Genomic DNA, 24110 nt, shown 5'->3' with positions numbered 1-24110 from the left:
AGTAACGATAAGGTCAAGGTAAGTGTTAGGGTTTTTTTAAAACATGATAATGTCATTGTCAGTTTCTGAAGCAAAGTTTCTTCTTTCATAATAAATCCAACCACATCAAACGTCAACTGCATTTTTAGTCAATGATCAAAGGTCACATTTAAGGTAATTTTCACAAAGATTACTTGCATGTGAGAATATCCTACAATGGATTTCTTGGGAATTCTTTCGGTACATGCCATTTCAAGGTTAATGTTCAAGGTAGTGAGAAAGACACACGAAATCTTGGTTAAACGTACCTCATTTATCATTAAATCGGTATATACATACCATACGTTGGTGTGTCGTGGTGTGGCAGGAAAACCCGAAGTGATGCTTTGGTGAAACCCACGAGTTGGGGAAAAGTGCTGACAAACCAAGAACCATGAGCAGGGTGAATCAGAGACTCGAACCCACAACCACTGGACTCCACAAAGCAACTAACTTAAAAAGATTTGGCAAAATAATTTTTAAATACCTTCATCCAATATCAAGACTCAAATTTTGAATTCAGGCTAATACATATTGCGTTGTCACACCAGTGCCAGGATGCTGACATGTAGCTAATACAAACAATACGTGATACGAGCAAGCGGATTTATATAGCTTTCAGAGATTGGGAGAACGTGGCCAACGATGCATTGAGAATAAACGAGTAATGTTAACATGAAACCTGACAGCAAGCAACTCCACTGCAGACCAGATACTGCCAGGAAACGTTATCCAGAGACAGAGGTGGACATAGGAACACATAGCGATTACTTCACCATGCTGGACAATGAAGGATGCAGGGTACTTAGCAGAGGGCATCAGGGCAGGGCATCAAGGTGAATCCCGTCCATCCTTCGTATACATTGGTAAGGAAGACGCTATGTCCATTCTCACCTAAACATGGGTACACACTCCGCTAGTTCTTTCTAAGCAGCATGTGATCCGTAAGCATCCGGGGTAGAATAGGATAATAGAATAATTGCCGTAAAAGGCGACTAACGGATATCGGGTGGTCAGGCTCGCGGACTTGGTTGATGCATGTCATCGTATTCCAATTGCGTGGATCGATGCTTATGATATCAATCACTGTATTGTCTGGTCCAGATTCGATTATTAACAGACCGCCGTCATAAAGCTAGAATATTGCTGAGTGCGGCGCTAAACAACAAACAAACAAACAAACCAAGCAACATGTGGGTTGTGCGGATTTTTCGTGTTGTACATGAGCATGATGGAACAGAATAACATATCATGTCCATGTTTAGGGGATAAGACGGGTGGTAGGACGGAGGTGATGGTGTTAGGATGGGGGTGATGGTGTTAGGATGGGAGTGATGGTGTTAGGACAGGGGTGAGGGTGGTAGGACGTGGATGATGGTGTCAGGATGAGGGTGATGGTGTTAGGATGGGGGTGATGGGGTAAGGATGAGGGTGATGGTGTTAGGACGGGGGTGGTGGTGTTAGGATGGGAGTGATGGTGTTAGGATGAGGGTGATGGTGTTAGGACGGGGGTGATGGTGTTAGGATGGGAGTGATGGTGTTAGGACGGGGGTGATGGTGTTAGGATGGGAGTGATGGTGTTAGGACGGGGGTGGTGGTGTTAGGACGGGGGTGATGGTGTTAGGATGAGGGTGATGGTGTTAGGACGGGGGTGATGGTGTTAGGATGGGAGTGATGGTGTTAGGATGGGGTGATGGTGTTAGGATGAGGTGATGGTGTTAGGATGAGGGTGATGGTGTTAGGACGGGGGTGATGGTGTTAGGATGGGAGTGATGGTGTTAGGATGGGAGTGATGGTGTTAGGATGAGGGTGATGGTGTTAGGACTGGGGTGATGGTGTTAGGATGGGAGTGATGGTGTTAGGATGGGGTGATGGTGTTAGGATGAGGTGATGGTGTTAGGATGGGGTGATGGTGTTAGGATGGGAGTGATGGTGTTAGGATGGGGTGGTGGTGTTAGGATGAGGTGATGGTGTTAGGATGGGGTGATGGTGTTAGGATAGGGCTGATGGTGTTAAATGGGGGTGATGGTGTTAGAATTGGGGTGATGGTGTTAGGATGAGGTGATGGTGTTAGGATGGGGTGATGGTGTTAGGATGGGGGTGATGGTGTTAGGATGGGGTGATGGTGTTAAATGGGGGTGATGGTGTTAGGATGGGGTGGTGGTGTTAGGATGAGGTGATGGTGTTAGGATGGGGTGGTGGTGTTAGGATAGGGCTGATGGTGTTAAATGGGGGTGATGGTGTTAGAATTGGGGTGATGGTGTTAGGATGAGGTGATGGTGTTAGGATGGGGTGATGGTGTTAGGATGGGGGTGATGGTGTTAGGATGGGAGTGATGGTGTTAGGATGGGGTGGTGGTGTTAGGATGAGGTGATGGTGTTAGGATGGGGTGATGGTGTTAGGATAGGGCTGATGGTGTTAAATGGGGGTGATGGTGTTAGAATTGGGGTGATGGTGTTAGGATGAGGTGATGGTGTTAGGATGGGGTGATGGTGTTAGGATGGGGGTGATGGTGTTAGGATGGGGTGATGGTGTTAAATGGGGGTGATGGTGTTAGGATGGGGTGGTGGTGTTAGGATGAGGTGATGGTGTTAGGATGGGGTGGTGGTGTTAGGATAGGGCTGATGGTGTTAAATGGGGGTGATGGTGTTAGAATTGGGGTGATGGTGTTAGGATGAGGTGATGGTGTTAGGATGGGGTGATGGTGTTAGGATGGGGGTGATGGTGTTAGGATAGGGGTGATGGTGTTAGGATGAGAGTGATGGGGGAGGTGTGTATGTTGATGAAGAAGTCATAATCATGTCCTTCACAGCTGAATGCTATCAGTACACATAAAACTAAGTCATGTTGCTTCTGCCTGTATTTGTATTGGAGAAGAAATAGCCTAGTGTGATTTTCAACATCAGTATTGATACCATAGTATCCTCCGGGTAACCTGAGATGCCAACACAATATATCCTGTCATGGCTGCATATAATTGTCAGTTTACTGAATCAACGTTAAGCGGTATCCTTGACATGACTGCAGGGTCTCCGCGTCAATTCTCTACTCTATCCAACACAACAATCCCACCAATGTTTGCGTAACAATGTCATACATGAATGTCATCTTCATACAAAACCATAGTCGAAAACGATATTCTTTTTCAAGAAAAACTATTTCTGACCACGTCTGTGTGACATTTCAAGAATGGTTGATTACATATTGCCAAAACACAAAATAAATCTCAAAAGGTACGCACATTTCATTTACACTGAATGCATTCCAAAAAGCACGCCCTGACTCTACACTCAAGAACATGCCATGCTCTGTTCCTCGCACTGAAGAAGCCGGGTTTCATCACCGTGTCTCAAGCTTCAAAGCCAGGACGCAAGAACCACAACAATTCCATTGGGCAGATCAGATATGGTGGACGTGTGTTACATGGAATTACGATAAGACCAGGAGAGGAAAGGACGCGGAGGTGGCTAGAGTTGCTTCGTTATCTGAACCAGGCCTTGCAGGTCGGGGCTAAACTATTCATTCCCTATTAACAACATAATTATTCCATTTCGTTTGTTCTACAGTGCTGGAAATAATGAGAGACGGTAGATTTGAGGGACATTTATGAGATGCTTAAATCTTGTTTGTCTTTCTCCCTTCGGGTTGAAGCGTAGGATGTGAGAACGAGGCTTAAAGAGGTGTAACGTTTGTTGGTATAAGATTTAAGAGGGAGTTCAAAGGTCTCGACTGAGATCTTTGTTAAAACACATGTGTATGTTAATGAGTAGAATTGATAAACACAAGGGTATGTTCATTCATGAATATATTATATTTCACGTATGTTTAGACTTATGTACACAAATACTTAAAACTCGTAAAGCTCCGACTGTATCCGACAGTATAGATAAACACTATTTCTTTACATGAAGGGTATACAATACAATAACAATCAACAGAGTTAAAACAGTACAACGCAAGGCAAGTTTGTAACAGATAAAAACAAGATGAAAGGGACGTAACACAATTTATCCCTAGTTTCAAAGCTGCCCTAGCGTTATCTGAAACTTTCAAATTAAACTTCAACGCTTATACATTCATTCCGTGGCGCAAAGTGTAGCGAAGTGTTACGGCGTGAGTGACCGACACTTTTCTGAATTGAATCGAGGACGTATAATGTGAACAAAGAAAATCACGTCATAAATCAAACTTTGTGATGTAATAATAACTGATTTTAACGAGATTCCAAATTGATTGGATCCTTTAATAAAAATTAAAATAATGATGATGATGATGATAATGATAATGATAATAATAATAATAATAATAATAATAATAATAATAATAGGCAATTTATGTGTGCACTCAGCAATCATTCTCAGCTCACTGGGGAGTATACAAATCATTTAACATCATCAATGTCGCGAGTGAAATGATTTAAACAATGTTCATGGACGGAGATACACCTCAGCTTCCAGCAACAGAGGATCCATTCACAGATGTACGGTGCATAATCGTTACTTGATAAGGCGGAGGGCCATGACAAAGACTGCACTTTGATGCTATCGGCAACTCAAAGCACGTGGTGCAGGCTATCAGGTAGGAAGTGAAGGCATGTGCTGGAGGTATGCGTGGCTGCACCGTCCCGCGGATCGTGTTTAATGACGGGAAGAGGGACTGCTGACTGACTCAGGATAAAGATTATCTCGTTTAGAATAAACCCACAGGGAACCAGTGCTTCTTTGACATTCAGGAATATCCCCATCGTGTGTTTGTGAAGAATGTTACCTGCAGGACGAACGCAATTTGGACGCAAACATTGATAACTCTTACCTTGCAACACGTGAAAGTGATTAGTTTGAAACATGACTTCGTAGTTATTTTTCAGTCTTCTCTTTGTGGTATTCGCACAGTTCATCGTCTCATACATTATGTTTTACACGGCATTAAATGTAACTTATCAACACTATTTGTGTTGAACTTTGCGTTTAGAGCGAACAGGATTAGCTGTGATAAACAGGAAGTGCTCTGCTTATCTTGTTACCTACATCACATACATCGACATAATTACATGTCCCTTGAAATGGACTGTGAAGTTTAATTGGAACTTCCTCTGGTTCAGTCAGGTCATTGAAGAAAGGGAAGCTGTTATTATTGAACCTGCAAATGTTTCTGAAAACTGTAAAAAGGCAGCACTAAAACACACACGTTGGAAAAGTATTAACACTGTCCTCGTGGTTCCTTATTCCAGCTGCGATCATCTACGTAACACGAGTCATGTAGTGCAGGTAAGGGAACCTACTAAAGAGTTTTAATGAGCAAACAATACTCGTCTTAACCGAGCATCTTATCTTTAATGCTGCCTCAGTTCCCGGCAGGAGAACACCATGGTGGAATAAGGTTTAACACGAAGATCTCAAACTGTCCCGTTTCTTATATACGTCCTACCACACGTATATATTGTAACCAGGAATTTTAACACTCCTTTTGTTGTTTAATACGCGATCTTACATTAGCCAGGTAAAGATTAATGTCAAACAAATGATATTCTTTAAATCGTTATTGTAAGTAATTGCTTTACATGTCTTGTGCCTGAACACTAGACCTTCGCAAATGGAGAAGATTCTCTAGGCTATTGAACTACTGGTATATATAGGTACAAACACGATATGGCAAACACACGCACTCACTCCATGGCATTTAGAGTCGTGTTCCCTCAGAGCGCAGACTCTTGCAACTGCACATGGAGAACATGTCGACAATCCAGGTGGATGAAACACACTGACAGGAATGAATGGAGCTCCAGACACCGACATTTGATCTGTTTTTACTTCTTAATAGAATGTTTTAGATGTGCCCATCGCTTAAGGGAATCTTGGGTGTTTTGTCCTGAAGGTTGAGATGTGTGCATTGCTTTAGTGGATTCTTGTAGTTCACCTCGTGGTGGTGGTGCGACAGACTAGGTCCCCGGTATCCCGTGTTTGAGGCAAGAGTCCACCTCACCCTGTTTGTCGCAAGAGTCCACCCCACCCTGGCGGTAAGACAGACTAGGTCCCCGGTATCCCGTGTTTGAGGCAAGAGTCCACCTCACCCTGGTGGTAAGACAGACTAGGTCCCCGGTATCCCGTGTTTGTCGCAAGTGTCCACCTCACCCTGGTGGTAAGACAGACTAGGTCCCCGGTATCCCGTGTTTGTCGCAAGTGTCCACCTCACCCTGGCGGTAGGACAGACTAGGTCCCCGGTATCCCGTGTTTGAGGTAAGTGTCCACCTTACCCTGGCGGTATAGGACAGACTAGGTCCCCGGTATCCCGTGTTTGTCGCAAGAGTCCACCTTACCCTGGCGGTAGGACAGACTAGGTCCCCGGTATCCCGTGTTTGAGGCAAGAGTCCACCTTACCCTAGCGGTAGGACAGACTAGGTCCCCGGTATCCCGTGTTTGAGGCAAGTGTCCACCTCACCCTGGCGGTAGGACAGACTAGGTCCCCGGTATCCCGTGTTTGAGGCAAGTGTCCACCTTACCCTGGCGGTAGGACAGACTAGGTCCCCGGTATCCCGTGTTTGTCGCAAGAGTCCACCTTACCCTGGCGGTAGGACAGACTAGGTCCCCGGTATCCCGTGTTTGAGGCAAGAGTCCACCTTACCCTAGCGGTAGGACAGACTAGGTCCCCGGTATCCCGTGTTTGAGGCAAGTGTCCACCTTACCCTGGCGGTAGGACAGACTAGGTCCCCGGTATCCCGTGTTTGTCGCAAGAGTCCACCTTACCCTGGCGGTAGGACAGACTAGGTCCCCGGTATCCCGTGTTTGAGGCAAGAGTCCACCTTACCCTAGCGGTAGGACAGACTAGGTCCCCGGTATCCCGTGTTTGAGGCAAGTGTCCACCTCACCCTGGCGGTAGGACAGACTAGGTCCCCGGTATCCCGTGTTTGAGGCAAGTGTCCACCTCACCCTGGCGGTAGGACAGACTAGGTCCCCGGTATCCCGTGTTTGAGGCAAGAGTCCACCTTACCCTGGCGGTATAGGACAGACTAGGTCCCCGGTATCCCGTGTTTGTCGCAAGAGTCCACCTTACCCTGGCGGTATAGGACAGACTAGGTCCCCGGTATCCCGTGTTTGTCGCAAGTGTCCACCTTACCCTGGCGGTAGGACAGACTAGGTCCCCGGTATCCCGTGTTTGAGGCAAGTGTCCACCTTACCCTGGCGGTAGGACAGACTAGGTCCCCGGTATCCCGTGTTTGAGGCAAGTGTCCACCTCACCCTGGCGGTAGGACAGACTAGGTCCCCGGTATCCCGTGTTTGAGGCAAGTGTCCACCTCACCCTGGCGGTAGGACAGACTAGGTCCCCGGTATCCCGTGTTTGAGGCAAGTGTCCACCTTACCCTGGCGGTAGGACAGACTAGGTCCCCGGTATCCCGTGTTTGTCGCAAGAGTCCACCTTACCCTGGCGGTAAGACAGACTAGGTCCCCGGTATCCCGTGTTTGTCGCAAGTGTCCACCTCACCCTGGCGGTATAGGACAGACTAGGTCCCCGGTATCCCGTGTTTGAGGCAAGTGTCCACCTCACCCTGGCGGTATAGGACAGACTAGGTCCCCGGTATCCCGTGTTTGAGGCAAGTGTCCACCTCACCCTGGCGGTATAGGACAGACTAGGTCCCCGGTATCCCGTGTTTGAGGCAAGAGTCCACCTCACCCTGGCGGTATAGGACAGACTAGGTCCCCGGTATCCCGTGTTTGTCGCAAGAGTCCACCTTACCCTGGCGGTAGGACAGACTAGGTCCCCGGTATCCCGTGTTTGAGGCAAGTGTCCACCTTACCCTAGCGGTAGGACAGACTAGGTCCCCGGTATCCCGTGTTTGAGGCAAGTGTCCACCTCACCCTGGCGGTAGGACAGACTAGGTCCCCGGTATCCCGTGTTTGTCGCAAGAGTCCAATGAACTAGGAATGCAATGGTTACACTGTAACCAACAGATGCCGGCAATATCTGACCGCCACGATATGCTTCGGGCATGATACCCATTGCTGTGTTAACATTCCCTCATTCAGTCACTTAGAATTGCCCTGAAGTTGTACGCGTAAAGGTTCAACCATAAGAAGAAGTGCAAATTGTGTTTTCACCAATGCAAAGTGCTGAAACGTTTAGTGAACATCGGGTCCACGTTAGATAGTTGTTACATGTAGGCAATCCACTTAGATGCAAATAAGTTGCCATAATGTATCTATCTCAACAGCAACAACCACGTAACGCCTCGCGATTTGTTGATTAACAATAACTAACAGTACAACAGAGACCATATACATTCAATGATCAATCTCATTAACCCTATAATAGAAAAAGGTCATAAAAAAATGAAACATCAAAGTAAAGATTTGAAAATATGAATATGACATTTAAAATTTAATTCTAATGTCATTTCGCTGATTTTGAAAATCCTTTTCCGTTTTCAATGGTCCGTTGTATGACGCGCTAGTGGCAAGTGCATGTGGAAATTGGAAACCGTCTGACGGAATATATACAGTCAATAATAACAACATGCATGCACAAACTAGAGAACGATATACAGAAGCAGCTGTGACGTTATCATCATCAAGAGCAATACAGAAATGTTTCATATGATGTCAATGGTAAGATGGTGATCTTTGTTCGGTTCAGAATTTAGGGGCATCTGTTCGTATCATTAAATGTGACGTCGAGATCCCCTGTCGTGACATTAGAGAAAAGACCAGAATAAAGTTCATGTTTGCGTTTATCACCCTCAATACAGAGCCATGGGAATAGTTCTAATGCGTCTTGAGTAAATGTCGAGAAACCTTATAGCTTTCGGTTTGTTGAAATCTTTTACCAAATGTTTTGAAGAGTAAGTGAGTGAGTGAGTATGTATGGTTTTACGCCGCTTTTAGCAATATTCCAGCAATATCACAGCGGGGACACCAGAAATGTGCTTCACACATTGTACCCATATCGGGAATCGAACCCGGGTCATCGGCGTGACGAGCGAAAGCTTTAACCATTAGGCTACTCCATCGCCCCTGCTTTGAATAAGATAAACATGTCGTGTTAAGATGACTCGAAATGACATATTACACATATATATCAAAGTCCATTGCCTCAGTGCCATGTCGCTGGTATGATGCCGTCCGTTATCAATGCTTCTTTAAAGCAACATAGACGTCTTTCATATTCATTAAAATCATTCCATGATGAAAAGAATATTGATATTTCATAGTAGATCGCATTATTATTAATCGTTTCTATAACTACCACAATTATATACCATATACGTCAAGGCATTAACATAAAAAATAGATTTCTCGTCGCGAAATGACAGATGCGGCGTTAAGCAATAAACACCCACTCACTCACGTAAATACTTACATTATTTCATAGTTTTACTTCACCGTGTACGCTGGTAAACACTGTCAGCAAAGTGCATGTACTGTCGCCTTAATTGCCCAACTAACAAGTCTAAACAATCCTCGGCATCCCTCAGTAACACCTTCCGTTGGGTAATTAGCGGTCGGATTGTAATGAATGTCACAGCGTCGAGTGGGAGGTTACATTAGAGGGAACTGGCGGGGAAAGTATGTGACTCGGTTACAAGCATAACCTCAAATCGTTACCAAACACCATGCTATCATAGCCGCCATCTTGTTTTTGATATATACTCACCGAGAAAAGAAACGTGAATACCAAACATGTTGGTTAATATATGAAGAATTACTCATATTCAAGATAATGTTAGATTGGTTCGACGCAAAACGACCAAACTGGTATGTTGTGTGAATCGTAGCTCATGAACGCATCACATGTGACGTCATAGATCCATGACTCGAGATGCGCTATTTGTCACGTGCAGGATTAGCGTGTAAAGTTTGGAAATCAGCATATCGTGATACTTGCCTGATTGTTAGTTTTGTCATTTTATTGAAAACCTAGGCAAATCTAGATAAAAATAAACCAAGTCTAGTCTCCTTGATTCCACAAAGCAGAAGAGGAAAGGTTCTTTGGAAGAAAAAAGAAAAAAATATTTTAAAGAAATGTATTCATAGACTAAGTTTTAGCTTATGTGATTACTTGCCCAGTTTCGAATTTGAGATCAGGTTTGTTTAAAGCCCGTATAGAAAAATAATAGTTTAGCTTGAATATATCAGTTTCCGGGACGACTCTATTATTGTCTGGCATGAATATACCATTGTCGGGCATGATCTATCATAGTTTAGCATGAATTTATCATACTAAATTCTATAATATTTTATTTTTCTTTAGTCCGGAAAATGTAACTGTAGTCAGTGACTGACAATTTTTAACGATTCCACCTCTCCCCACTCAGCAAGCGGGGATTCATATTGCGGCTTACAGCGAGCGCCAGTCTGTGGACATACAGAGCACCTATACTTGTTGTCATACTGCAGTGGGCACACGTTCCTCATATTAATCAAATTAAGGTGCTTAAGTGAGTGCAATGCATTGGAAGGACGGGATCTCTGAGAATGGCGGGAATAATCCCTATGTCTCTGGCTGATAACCCTCTTAGTTTATTTATAGATTACAGGTTTAAGTGTGACCCGATCAACCATACAACGACTATACACTGTGTAACATCTACAGCTGGATATCGCTAATTGAAGCAGTTACCAGCTGAGAGTTGTCGGGCGGTGATTAGCGACACTGATTGATATAAATGACCAGATTTGTTGATAAGGTAGTGTTTTATGGCGACAACCGCTGTCTGACATGTGTATATTTGATATATATTAATAATATTTATTAAAACACATTCAGATAATCTAGAAGGACACATACTTGTTCGAAACACCTGTCACAACTTAAGGAGATTCATGATGGTTGATTAATTCAAGACTTTGTCTTATGACGTATCGGTTTAATTCTGAAAAGTGTATAAATACTCCAGACTCAACATGAATGGGGAGAAGAACCTCCATAGTGCTCCACTTCGTTCTTATCGGCCATATACATACATAACGGATCCGGTCATATTACAATTAACCAGTAGACATATTGTATCGCCTTACCACTACTACTGAGTATACAGTAGGTGGTTTATTTACCCACGTATCAGTGTCCCGGACCTAATGACATACCAGCAAGGGCCATGTCATTTCACAACCTTTGAGATACAATCGAGCATGCTTTTCCTACCAAGATTTCACAGCGTCATACGACTCTTGCTCAGAAGTTGTTTGATCACGGTTACAACATTCAAGGCCTCAATAAAGCTTTCAACAGGTTTTTTCGGTAGACATGTGGAGGACATTTCCAAATTTGACGCATCCTTTTCCTATTTTGACTTGTACCATATCTTCCCGTGTTTTTTCAGGTGAACAATTGACTTGCCTTTGCATGTGTTTGTGACGGGTGGCACCGGCGGGGCAGGATACGCTTACCTTTTCGCGAACACCTGGTATCATCACTATTTGATAGTGATTCATAACCACATGCTCATGATATAGTCGGAATCGTACAATCGACTGCTTTATGCAGAGAATTCTGTTGGATATGGAAAGGGTTGGGTCGCTTTATTTAGTCAAAGGAGTTTCCCAACTTCGGCTTTGACCAGTGTATCAGTGCATTCGTTCACTACCGTTCTATCGTTCGGTTCATGATGGTAGACGGGGTGGCTCAATGGACTAAGGTGCTGAAACGTGCTGTGTTTGAATCCTGAAAGATGTGCTGGGCTACAGCTGCTGATACACCTCGATAATATCCTCCCACATTGACAAGCTGATACACTGTTGAAGGCGGTATTAAACACACTCACTCACAAACTCCATTGCATTGGTTTATGATTTATAACACTTTATTTATCACGTATCTGCTTCAAATAGGTGGTTTGCTGACAACTGCTATTGTCATTGTATGTATTGTATTGTGACAGTGAAGACTGGCCTCCCCGTGGTCTAGTGGATAGAGCGTCTGATCGGAGAGCGATAGGTCGGTGGTTCGATCCCCGGCCGCGTCAAACCAAATGACGTTAAAAGATGGCACAAGGTGTCCCCTGACTTGCATTAAGGGAGTCAGTATATGTGTCTGAGTGGGGTATCCATGTTAAACTGTGGTATCTCAGTGGGCTATCACTATAAAACCGGTATGCACATACACACATACGCGTCGCTTCATAAGTGCTGTAATCTTGAACGCGACTTTTATCCCCATTTCACCTCACATCACCTATAGTGAAGACAAGGGGTTAAAGCGACCACTCGTCACGCCAACTGTCAGGGCTCGATCACCCACATGGTACAATGTGTGAAGCCTATTTCTCGTGTCCCCGCCGTGGTATTGCTAGAATACGCGGCGTAAAACCATACTCGCTCTCTAACTTCCCAACCATTCAATATCCATCGAAAAATGTGTTTACCAATTATACCCATGTTATTCCATTGTAGAACATACTGTGTGTTAGGGAATGGTCACACAAACTGCAGGGTAAGGAACGCATAGGCACGCTATCGGCACGGTCAATTTGGACCCGTAAAGAGGGTGCGTGGTCGAGTTGTTATAAACAGCGCAGTTAGGAGCTCTTAGGTCACTGGGGTAATGGTTACAGGGTCAAGGCCGACGAGGTCATAAATACCTGTCTCACCTGTTGATTAGTGAATGGCAGTGGGCTCAAGGTGGTGTGGACAGGCTGTTCTGTCCATGTTTTATGAGTAGCTCACTCTGGCGATGCGATCAACACGCCTTCTGTGACATAAAATATGTCAGTATTATCATATGACATGATGAAAGGCCGTCATCAGACAACTTGATCACGGGACCCGTGAAGCTCCGGGGTGGAACAGCAGCTAATGGGACAATTCAGAGATGAGAAATTCCTGAGAATGTGTATGTTCTGTAGAGCTATATTACAACACAGCGCCAACAAATCGTGTGTATCTATACGACATAGACATTGCATACTAAATGGACGCAGTTGTAAGCGTAGAGCGAAGACTTGCTGTTCACTATTTTGATTGATTCAATCCTTTTATTTCAGTCCAGTCTACTACTACTGAAACACGACCCATGAAGATCCTGGTTGGAATAAGGATCCAGCAAACCATGCTTTCCGTAAAAGGCGACTAAGCTTGTCGTAAGAAGCGATTAACGGGATCGGGTGGGCAGGCTCGCTGACTTGGTTGATGCATGTCGTCGTATCCCAATTACGTGGATCGAAGCTCCTGATATCGATTTTCTGGTCCAGACTCGATTATTTACAGACCTCCGTCATATAGCTGGAATATTTCTGAGTGCGGCGTTTAACAACAAACAAACTAATTTTATCACGGGGTGTTGTCGGATATAAATAATAATTTTAATAATACACCCGCAACCTGTCATATTTAGATTATTATGGTGTGTAAATAAAAACATCTCTACAAAATGCAGAGTTCATTGTAAAATTCACTATTAATTAGTGATGATAACAGGCATTTGCGAAAAGGTAAGAGTATCCTGCCCAATCAGTGTCACCCGTCACAAGCACATGAGAGTGAGTGAGTATGGTTTTACGCCGCTTTTAGCAATATTCCAGCAATGTCACGGCGGGGGACACCAGAAATGGGCTTCACACATTGTACCCATGTAGGGAATCAAACCCGGGTCTTCGGCTCGACGAGCGAACGCTTTAACCACTAGGCTACCCGACCGCCCCTCACAAGCACATGCAAAGGCAAGTTAATTGCATATATTGTAATATATTACTGGATATGACTATATGCATATAATGTAATATATTACTGGATATGACTATATGCATATAATGTAATATATTACTGGATATGACTATATGCATATAATGTAATATATGACTATATGTATAAATTGAGCCGATTTAGTGCCAGTTTTGTGCCGCAGTAGCTGTAGTGTCATTTAACGGTCCCGATGGAATCTGTATAGCCACTATGACCGCTTGTCTCGGACTACGGATAACTCGACACATATTCGATTTTCTCTGGGATCCGAGAGGGACGTTTTCCACGGAGATGCCACTCTCTCTAGGTCTAATGGACACTACATGTGAAAACCTCGAATATGTGTTTGTTTGGCCCTCTTATACCCGCTATAAAATCCACCCGGTCCTCGTAACCCATCCTAAACCTTAAACATGTCACTCCAGTCAACGGCCCGAGGTCGACGCCACAGCAAGAGGTAATCAAGTGTGCCCTGTTCCGTAATGAACTGGCTACCTCAGTCTGTGTCTGAGGCTTGTCGCCAGGAGAACCGCCCGTCCTAGCCTTGGGTGAAGTGTAGACTTGCACAAGTCTCCAATGCAATAATATTAGTTTAAATCATAATTTCTAGATTATGTAAATAAATAAGAACAAGTTGTCCCTATAAGAGACTGGAGTCCTTGTACTGTCCACATATCTAGACTTGCCTATTAGGAGGGTAGAATTACTACAAATCCCTGGACTTATCTTTCAGTACAGCCTTGGAGCAAAGCTAGTTGAAGTGTTTCAGCGAGGGACGTGTCCACGGTGTCAGTCTACTCCGCTACTTCCAGACTTAAAGATAACTTGCCGTCGACGTCGTCGTGTCTGTAGTAGCTGACAACATTGTGCTGATGTGGGTGTGAAAATACGTGGCATTCTTGCTCTTCAAACCAAGTCGTGTCATGTTCGTTGTATGTTAAAAAAGATCTCCACAATCTGGTGCAGGTTCCCAGACGAAGGCCTGGACGTCTCAAACTGAGAAAGTGTTTCTGTGTATTTAGGGTAATTAGTAACTGCCAAATTCATAAACTTTAAAAACTTTGCATAAGTGGATAATGAATGACTTGACTCAAATTAGCATCGAAATTAGAACATTCAGAGTGAGTGAACAGTATTCCAGTCATACGTATAAAGGTGTGTCAGCTTGATGTGGGAGGAAAGACCGAAGTGATGGAGGTCGTCGTCGTTTACCACTTTGGTGAAACCCGAGCATGGGTATGATGCTGACAACCTAGGAACCTTATCGGGGCGAACCGGGATTCGAACCCATGAACATAGGTTTCTAATATATATATATGCGGGAAATGACTGCTAACCATTGTATTTTACAATGTCGAGAAACATTATGTTTCCAGATTTGCCGCGTAATTTGTGTTGCGTAAGTCGCCACACTGATCACCTCCTAACTGACTTCATGACTACTCTGAAAATCTATGGACTCTTTACCCGTTGTCAAAATCCTGGCGACATATGTAGTCGATATTAAAACATCATTATCACGTCAGAGTCGCACGTCCGTTGAGGCTCAACCTGAGTAATACAACAGATTCTTCCTGTTGCGATCGTCGTGCCAAGGGTGTCTGACATGGCCAAGTCTCCAGGATAAGGAGGGAAGGGTCAGACCATGAGGGCTATGGCAGCAACTTATAGTAGATCTAAATTGATAAGGAGAAAGGGGTCACTCAAGTAAGGTTATGGTAGCAACTTATATATAAGATCTCCAGGATAAGGAGGCAAAGGGCACTCACATAAGATTATGCGATCAAAGGTTACATTAGATCTCCAGAATAAGGAGACACTCACATAAGATTATGAGATCAAAGGTTACATTAGGTCTCCAGAATAAGGAGGCAAAGGGCACTCACATAAGATTATGCGATCTAAGGTTACATTAGGTCTCCAGGATAAGGTTGGTTGGTTGGTTTGTTATTTAACGCCGCACTCAGAAATATTCCAGCTATATGACGGCGGTCTGTAAATAATCGAGTCTGGACCAGACTATCCAGTGATTAATATCATGAGCATCGATCCAAATAATTGGGATCGATGACATGCATCAACAAGTCAGCGAGCCTGACTACTCGATCCCGTTAGTCGCCTCTTACGGCAAGCATGGGTTGCTGAAGACCTATTCCACCCCGGATCTTCACGGGTCCCAGGATAGGGAGACACTCACATAAGATAATGCGATCTAAGGTTACAGTAGATCTCCAGGATAAGGAGACACTCACATAAGATTATGATATCTAAGATTATTAGATCTCCAGGACAAGTAGTCATTCACATAAGATCATGCGATCTAAGGTTACATTAGATGTCCAGAATAAGGAGACACTCACATAAGATTATGAGATCTAAGGTTACATTAGATCTCCAGGAGAAGGAGACACTCACATTAGATTATGTGATCTAAGGTTACATTAGATCACAGGATAAGGAGTCACTCACATAAGATTATGAGATCTAAGGTTACAGTAGATCTCCAGGAGAAGGAGACACTCACATAAGATTATGTGATCTAAGGTTACATTAGATCACAGGATAAGGAGTCACTCACATAAGACTATGAGATCTAAGGTTACAGTAGATCTCCAGGATAAGGAGACACTCACATACGATTATGTGATCTAAGGTTACATTAGATCTCCAGGTGAAGGAGACACTCACATAAAATTATGTGATCTAAGGTTACATTAGATCACAGGATAAGGAGTCACTCACATACGATTATGTGATCTAAAGTTACATTAGATCACAGGATAAGGAGTCACTCACATAAGACTATGAGATCTAAAGTTACAGTAGATCACAGGATAAGGAGACACTCACATAAGATACTGAGATCTAAGGTGACAGTAGATCACCAGGACAAGGAGACAGGGGCCACACAACTATAGATCATCAGGTAGGTCTCGGTGCAACTCTATCTAAACGCAACACCCTCCCACCAACTAGCGTATGCCTATTAGGAGTATACGGTCTACATGGGATTTGATTCAGTCGTTTCGGATGTATGGGGTTAGACTAGTGTCGTCTATTATGCTGAGAGCTGTGTACACATAGTTCAGTTATTTTGGATTGCAGTACCTTATTTAAGGTAACTGGAATTTTTTTAGTAAACTGTCATTCCCATTGAAAGCAGGTCAGTGACTTGACTGTTTGTTTAGCATGGCACCTTGATGCATAGGTAATCATTTACATTGTCGCGTTACTGCAATGACGACCTTTTGAAAGCGTGTAACCCCAAACAAAGCAGGACAACGTACGACAGATTATACAAAGAGGGGTCGCTGAACGCTCAGAACAACGTCGTCAGCAGCTGTGCAAAAATGTAGCCAAAGCAAACAACGTTCGAGGTGTGGCTGAAAAGTTCCGAGCCTAACCACGCAGGATGAAAGTAAACCCTTAACAGTTTGCATGGATTTACAATTTTCCTTGCTTACAGCCCGCATTTGAACCAACTACACAACCAGGCAGCATATTTATGCAGGCAGCATAGTGGCAAGGCATTCTCTGTTGATAATGGATAAAATTGGCTACCGAGCAGTCATTAAGTATCTCCACCTGAATAGGCTAACTCCAGCAGCGGACATGGCGTCAACTGCAGGGGCGGTGCTTCTTCCTTTGTCACGTGTTAGAGGTGGGCAGCGGAGACATGGAGAGGAAGTGAGAGCCGCAAAGAAGATCCAAATGAGGAAGACCTTCAACTAACACCACTGAGGACCTTTTTTACAAAATACATGATATGATTTGTTTGTTTGTTGTTTAACGCCGCGATCAGCAATATATGATGGTGGTCTGTAAATAATCGAGTCTGGACCAGACAATCCAGTGATTGACATGAGCATCGATCCACGCAATTGGGATACGATGACATGCATCAACCAAGTCAGCGAGCCGGCCCACCCGATCCCGTTAGTTGCCTCTTACGACAAGCATAGTCGCCTTTTACGGTGAGCATGGGTTGCTGAAGACCTATTCTACCCCGGATCTTCACGGGTTCACATGATATGATTATGGGTGATCGACGTGTCACAAAGCCAATATAGTACGCATCTCTGATGAGAAAGTTGAGAACAAGGAACGAAATTCAGCACGCTAGCTCCGAGGCTCCAGAAACGGTTCAGGTCTTGTAGAAGACCCAACTGATTTTGATGTTACCATGGATACATCTTGGGTCCAACACTGTCAGCCTGCGACCACTTCCGGAAATGCCAGACCATTAATGGTGGATATTATGATCATCTTCTTAGGCAACTGGGGGCGCTGGGGGTAACCTAGTGGTTAAAGCGTTCGCTCGTCACGCCAAAGACCCGGGTTCTATTCCCCACATAGGTACAATGTGTGAAACCATTTCTGGTGTCCCCTGCCGTGATATTGCTGGAATATTGCTAAAAGCGGCGTAAAACCAAACTTACTCACTCACTCACTTACTCTTCAAAACATTTGGTAAAAGATTTCAACAAACCAAAAGCTATAAGGTTTCTCGACATCTACTCAAGACGCATTAGAACTATTCCCATGGCTCTGTATTGAGGATGATAAACGCAAACATGAACTTTATTCACAAACTTGTGACAAACTTGAAGAATGAACTGCCAGACAATCGCATGCAATGATGATAACTTCATTACTGATGTGCAGGGTTTTATACACCCCCAGAAGGAAGTCTTCATCCAGCATCATTGGCAGGAGTGTGTGGACAGTGGTGGGAATTACTTTGAAAAATAATTAACAACCAACTCCACCAAGGCAGTCCATCGTCACTAGTCTCCGAACTGTTCAGCCACCCCTCGTATGCAGCATTCGCTGTACTTGTATTCGTGCTAACGCTCTGAGATACTATGCCGCAGTTTAACATGGATACCCTACTCAGACACAGCATACTGACAACGAGTCGACCTGTCATTGTTTTAGCCACTTAATGCCGAGCGCCAGACAGGGTAACAACAAGTACCATCTTTTTACGTCTTTTGGTGTGACGCGGCTGGGGATCGAACCCCGGACCTAACGCTCTCCGGGCGGACGCTCTACCACTAGACCACGGAGGCGGTCATTTGTATTAGTGAGTCAATGTTTGTGGATAAGTGTGGCACACAGTATGTTTTATATCAGTGAGGTAACGGCTGCGGTAGCATTCAGAGTGATGATTTATATGAGTACCTGACATGCAGCCGACTTCTTTCTTAAGTATTAATATTGCGCAATTCGAAAGTAGCATTTATGATTTTAGAAAAAAATGCTGTATCCTTTTCATATTACATGACAGAGGAAATTGTTACTGTGCAGATAGGATGTGGGAATTTTACATGGGAGGGTGACAGGTGTCAAATCCGACAAAATAATGTCCGCGGCGGGTTGGTAAATATGTGCTTATACACATATATAATTTTTTCTCAACATTGCTGTGCCTGAGAGAGCGTTAGATTACGTCCGGCGCAGAGTGCATCATATGCTTTCGTAAACGGGACAGGAAATTGACTATAGACCATGTTCGTCAACTGGTTGTGTCGCCATACCCTGGAGATGGCTTGAGCTGGGCTCGATACGTCAGTGCACACATGACTCGATACGTCAGTACACACATGACTCAATACATCAGCACATACATGAAGCGATACATCAGCACATACATGAATCGACACATCAGTGCAAACATGAATCGACACATCAGTGCAAACATGAATCGATACATCAGCACATACATGAATCGACACATCAGTGCAAACATGAATCGACACATCAGTGCAAACATGAATCGACACATCAGTACAAACATGAATCGACACATCAGTGCAAACATGAATCGACACATCAGTGCAAACATGAATCGACACATCAGTGCAACATGAATCGACACATCAGTACAAACATGAATCGACACATCAGTGCAAACATGAATCGACACATCAGTAAAAAAATGAATCGACACATCAGTACAAACATGAATCGACACATCAGTGCAAACATGAATCGACACATCAGTACGCATATCTAGATTCCAAGTACATGCGTGGATAAATAGGGGATAGTTCTATTTTCTTGTCTGCGCCATGAACACATCAACTCGATAAGATGTAAATGATATTTGACACAAAGAGGCATGTATTATGTATTTATATGATCTTTCTCTGAAAACCACCGTGTCACTGGGGTAGATGGAAAGTAGTTCAGGCGTACGTTGTGTTATTTCACTCAAATTGCACTCAAGCGAAGAGAGAGAGAGAAAGAGAGAGAGGGGAGAGAGAGAAAGAGGGGGGGGAGAGAGAGGGAGAGAAAGAGAGAGGGGGGAGAGAGAGAGACACACACACACAGAAAGAGAGATCTATTTCATAGTTTCAGAGAATTGCAATTTTTCATCACTAAATACATAATTAATCAATGGAGTTGGCTTCAGTCCACCGCCGTAGAATATAACCAACAGAGTACTTATGTGTACACATATGCAATAGGCGGAACAACACAACTAACTCAACGCCAGGGACATTGACTGGAGCAAAATAACACGTGGGGATATATACTACTCAAAAGAAGTTAAAGAGCAGTCGATTCTTCGGATGTTTTTTAACTTCTCTGAGTTGTATATATCAAACAGGACCAACGTATACAGCAATAGGTGTAAGTGACATGGCAATCAAGAAGACGAAGATATATCGGAACGAACCCCAGGCCTTGGGGTTGAAAAAAGATCGCTGTGGTATATTTATATTTGACTTGAGTATGTGTATGTCACCTAAGCCTATTTTGGAACTCCTAGTCAAGCGGAACACGGGCTAGACGCTATATGACGGCATATATGAGGGAACGCAAACCATCTATGTAATCACTTCAACACCGTCCTAAACAGGGATGGAGTTACATTGAAACAAACGCTGCACATCAATTATAATCCCAATAAGACATGCCGTGAAGACAATAATTTACACAACTCTCGAGGCCAAGCTGTGAGAATCAATTTATGGACGCTAACATGGAAGATGTTTCATGTCCGCTACATCTGATCTGGGACTACTTGCAGACATTTACGACATTGTGTTTTGTCCAACGATTAAACGACGAGGGCCACAGTTTCAGCACTATCTGCAGCCCACACGGCTGTTAAACAGCTTACAATGAAGTAGAGGGGCTCTATATCCTTGCGCTGTATGCCTACTTTATGGTATGTTGGTATGCGACATTTCCCATTTGAAGGGTGTACCTTGAATTATTATTCAAATCGCGTGACAAATTGATTTAAGATTGGATACGTTCTGGACTCCTGGTCCAAACAGATGTATCAGGACACACATCTAAAATATGTGTAAGTGCTAGGTAGGTACGTGTAGGTAATTGATGTTTTTAAGTGTTATAATTTGATTTGAATATTGAAATGTTTAATAGACGTGTGTTAGCTATTTGCTAGGTGACATATGAACATTGATAGATATATCACTGTGGTATCTGATGAAACAAACACTCAACCACGACAGGTGAGTATATTCAGTCACGTGATGTACGAGTGTTTATAACAAGCACTTTGTAACTGTTATATTCTTGCGTATCAAGAATAGTTTGTAGTACGGTTATATATTGACAAGTAAATAATCCTGTATTATTAGGAGATAGAAGAATACCGAGATTTAAGATAGATTGCCAAAATACGCAAGGCCTAAAGTTTATGGCAATGGCAATTCTCTCGAGTATTTATAAACCTTGCACTTCTGCTAGACAATAGACACAGTATTCAGAATGCCTGATATTTAAATACTCCAGGAGAGAGAGAGAGAGAGAGAGAGAGAGAGAGAGAGAGAGAGAGAGAGAGATTATTGGAAACTTAATTCCACCCCTCCATCCCATCTGAACCCTTTGGAATGCATATGTCTCAATGTCGGTATTCAGATTGTGGTTCATAGAACTTCGACACGGAATCAGCTAGTAGCCTTGCCGCCCTTTTAAGAACTGCACTTCATTGAGTAGCAGACGACAGGGAACATATTCCCGCTACCACACAACAATACACAGTACACCACCAACAGGCTTAGCTATACATAGCCGAAAAAACGTTCACTCCTCGCTAGCTTCTGCCAACGCATCATATTCACATTACTGCTTCGTAGATTGCTTCAAAGATTGATGAATATGATCGGGTTTTATTACGCAACAAAGACTCGTTTGATGTTGTATGTGATGTTCAAACAAAATGAAAAAAGAACGAATTTTCATAGGATTAACATATAACGGTTCATTATTGCAGATTTAATTCCCTGGAGATGAAATGTAGAAAAGAAACAGAGCTTACCTGTACTGGGCTGTCATGGTGTCCGCGATACTGTGGAATGATGTTGACATGTTTTTTCAGCTATGACATTTATATCAATGTATCCGGGCGCCGAATTATGCCGTCGTCAGCTCGTGTCAGCGTTAAATTGAAATGCATCAAACAAATCCAGTACAGAAAACCCACGCCGAGTAACCTCGGGTGTCCCCACAACGTCAATTTCCACTCTTCCAGAAAAAGGTCGTCTGCTCGCTCAGTCAATTCACAGACGACGGGTGAGACATCTTAATTCGCTGCTGCAGACAAGGTATTCCAGGTGAGGTTGCTAACAACAGCTGAGGCAGTAAATATATGATGGAAACAATTGAACAATTACGGAAGTATTCCAACTCCGACCTCCAAGGCCGAGAGACCAGCAGTGTGACAGCTCACACCAAGTTGGATGTGTCCTACACACACTGTTGTCAACAAGACACGTGGGTATGATCGGCGAGCTCTCGGTCCGCCCCGGTTCTACCCCGTCAGCCAGTCACGATAATCCAGTACTGGAGATCAATAATATCGATCCGTGACTTAATCAATCACTGGCTGACCTGCCATGACCCAGAGAGGCTCCAACGTCTGGACATAGGATAGCTTGTGGACCAATGAAACGTACTCGACTCCCGCCCTCCACTAATGCAATACACGAGCGACCGACCCAGGCTAAACAACAATCCCTTTCAATTTCTCTATTAACGGTCCGCGAAAACACCCAGTGCTGTTTTTACACCATATAGGTAACAGCCACTTGAACCTTGGCCTGTCCCTTTAAATATGCTGTGGTCTTTCCAACTTGTGATAGACTTGATATTATAGCTGTACACACATTCCACTGACCTGGTAATCCAATTAGGCTATTTGTCCCCCACTGCTTCGACTCAAAGAGGGAAATCATTTGTGCGAAGGTGATTAACACAGGACACACGTTAGTTCAAACGGGAAGGTGTTTTGCCAATGTCAACACTACAGCAACTATCGACAGCTACAGCTTGATTAAATGTATTTCTCCACACACTGTATCGTAGCTCTACACTAATAATAACACAACACATCCCCACAAAAAACGTAGGTGTAATCATATTCCAAAACACCGACAGACGATCCGTTCCGTGTATGCGCTAGCAGGCATCATACAGTGGACTAAGACGATTTTTTCTCTCCGCAAACGACAGTGTGAACCAATGGGATCCGAGACGTTGTGAAATTTGATGACTTCAACAGGGTCGCTATAGATAGAGAATCCTTTATATTTTAATTGCCGATATTTTTGCTTTACGATTCATATACCCATCTACATAACCCGTGTCGGCTGCACAGCGCGATTTCCACAGCTCTGGCTTACACTTATGATACGCTTGGATTTTCTTCACTTTTCTCTCACGCTCGGTTTTATAGCATAATTGTATATTCATTCACAATCGCCTGACCTCTCAAATAGCTTCCCTGACGTAGGGGGACGATAATCTTAGCGACAGCAAGGTAAATACAGTTGTTAAACACCACAAAACTGTGTGAATGTTCCCCACACTTGCATGAACGCTTGTATCGCATAACTGGGAACATTTCTGTGCCATCTTTTGTATCAATTTCACTCTTTTTGCGAGGATGAATCTGCCGAGAGGCTCACACAGAATGGCCGCATTGTGGTGTCGGGTGTATCGTTTTGTGAGAACCTTTTACTCTGAATTATAGTTCTCCACGTGTAATACCTTAGGCTAACATTTAGTTTATGAAACTTATATTACACAATACCCTTTTCGACTATAAATAAAAATAATTTTCCCTTTGTTGAATAGAGCAAGCTAGAGCTGGCTAGATTTGCTTTTGTATACGTTTCTAGATTGTTGTTTTTTCATAGAATACATATATTCTACGGTCATTGTGCAGGACTAGTAATACCTATCTGTATGTTGTAAACCGTCGTGTGGTCTATTTACCATGCGGCCTAATATCTAAACGTGCATATGCATAGCTATGTTGCGATCGTTTGTCTCTCCCGGCCTGGGTAACCCTTGGTTGAAGCGTTCGCTCGTTACGCAATAGCCCGGGTTCGATTCCCAAAATGGGTACAACGTGTGAAACACATATTGCTGGAAAAAAAT

General features: G+C 43.6%; 1 protein-coding gene across 1 annotated transcript in view; it reads right to left on the bottom strand.

The window, feature by feature from the left end:
* The window catches only part of LOC124146987 (ADAMTS-like protein 4), a 285075-nt gene extending 261888 nt beyond the window's left edge, over window positions 1–23187 (bottom strand). Inside the window, exon 1 of the mRNA XM_048396889.1 lies at window positions 21988–23187. Coding sequence (XP_048252846.1) covers window positions 21988–22037 — 50 coding nt within the window. The 5' untranslated portion in view covers window positions 22038–23187. The remainder of the gene's footprint in view (window positions 1–21987) is intronic.
* Window positions 23188–24110: the final 923 nt, after the last annotated feature.

This window comes from Haliotis rufescens, unplaced genomic scaffold (genome assembly GCF_023055435.1).
Source record: "Haliotis rufescens isolate VD_foot unplaced genomic scaffold, xgHalRufe1.0.p SCAF_1, whole genome shotgun sequence".
Lineage (NCBI taxonomy): Eukaryota > Metazoa > Mollusca > Gastropoda > Lepetellida > Haliotidae > Haliotis > Haliotis rufescens.
The sequence above is the reverse complement of the archived record's forward strand: the minus strand, read 5'-3'. Positions and strand labels throughout refer to the sequence as shown.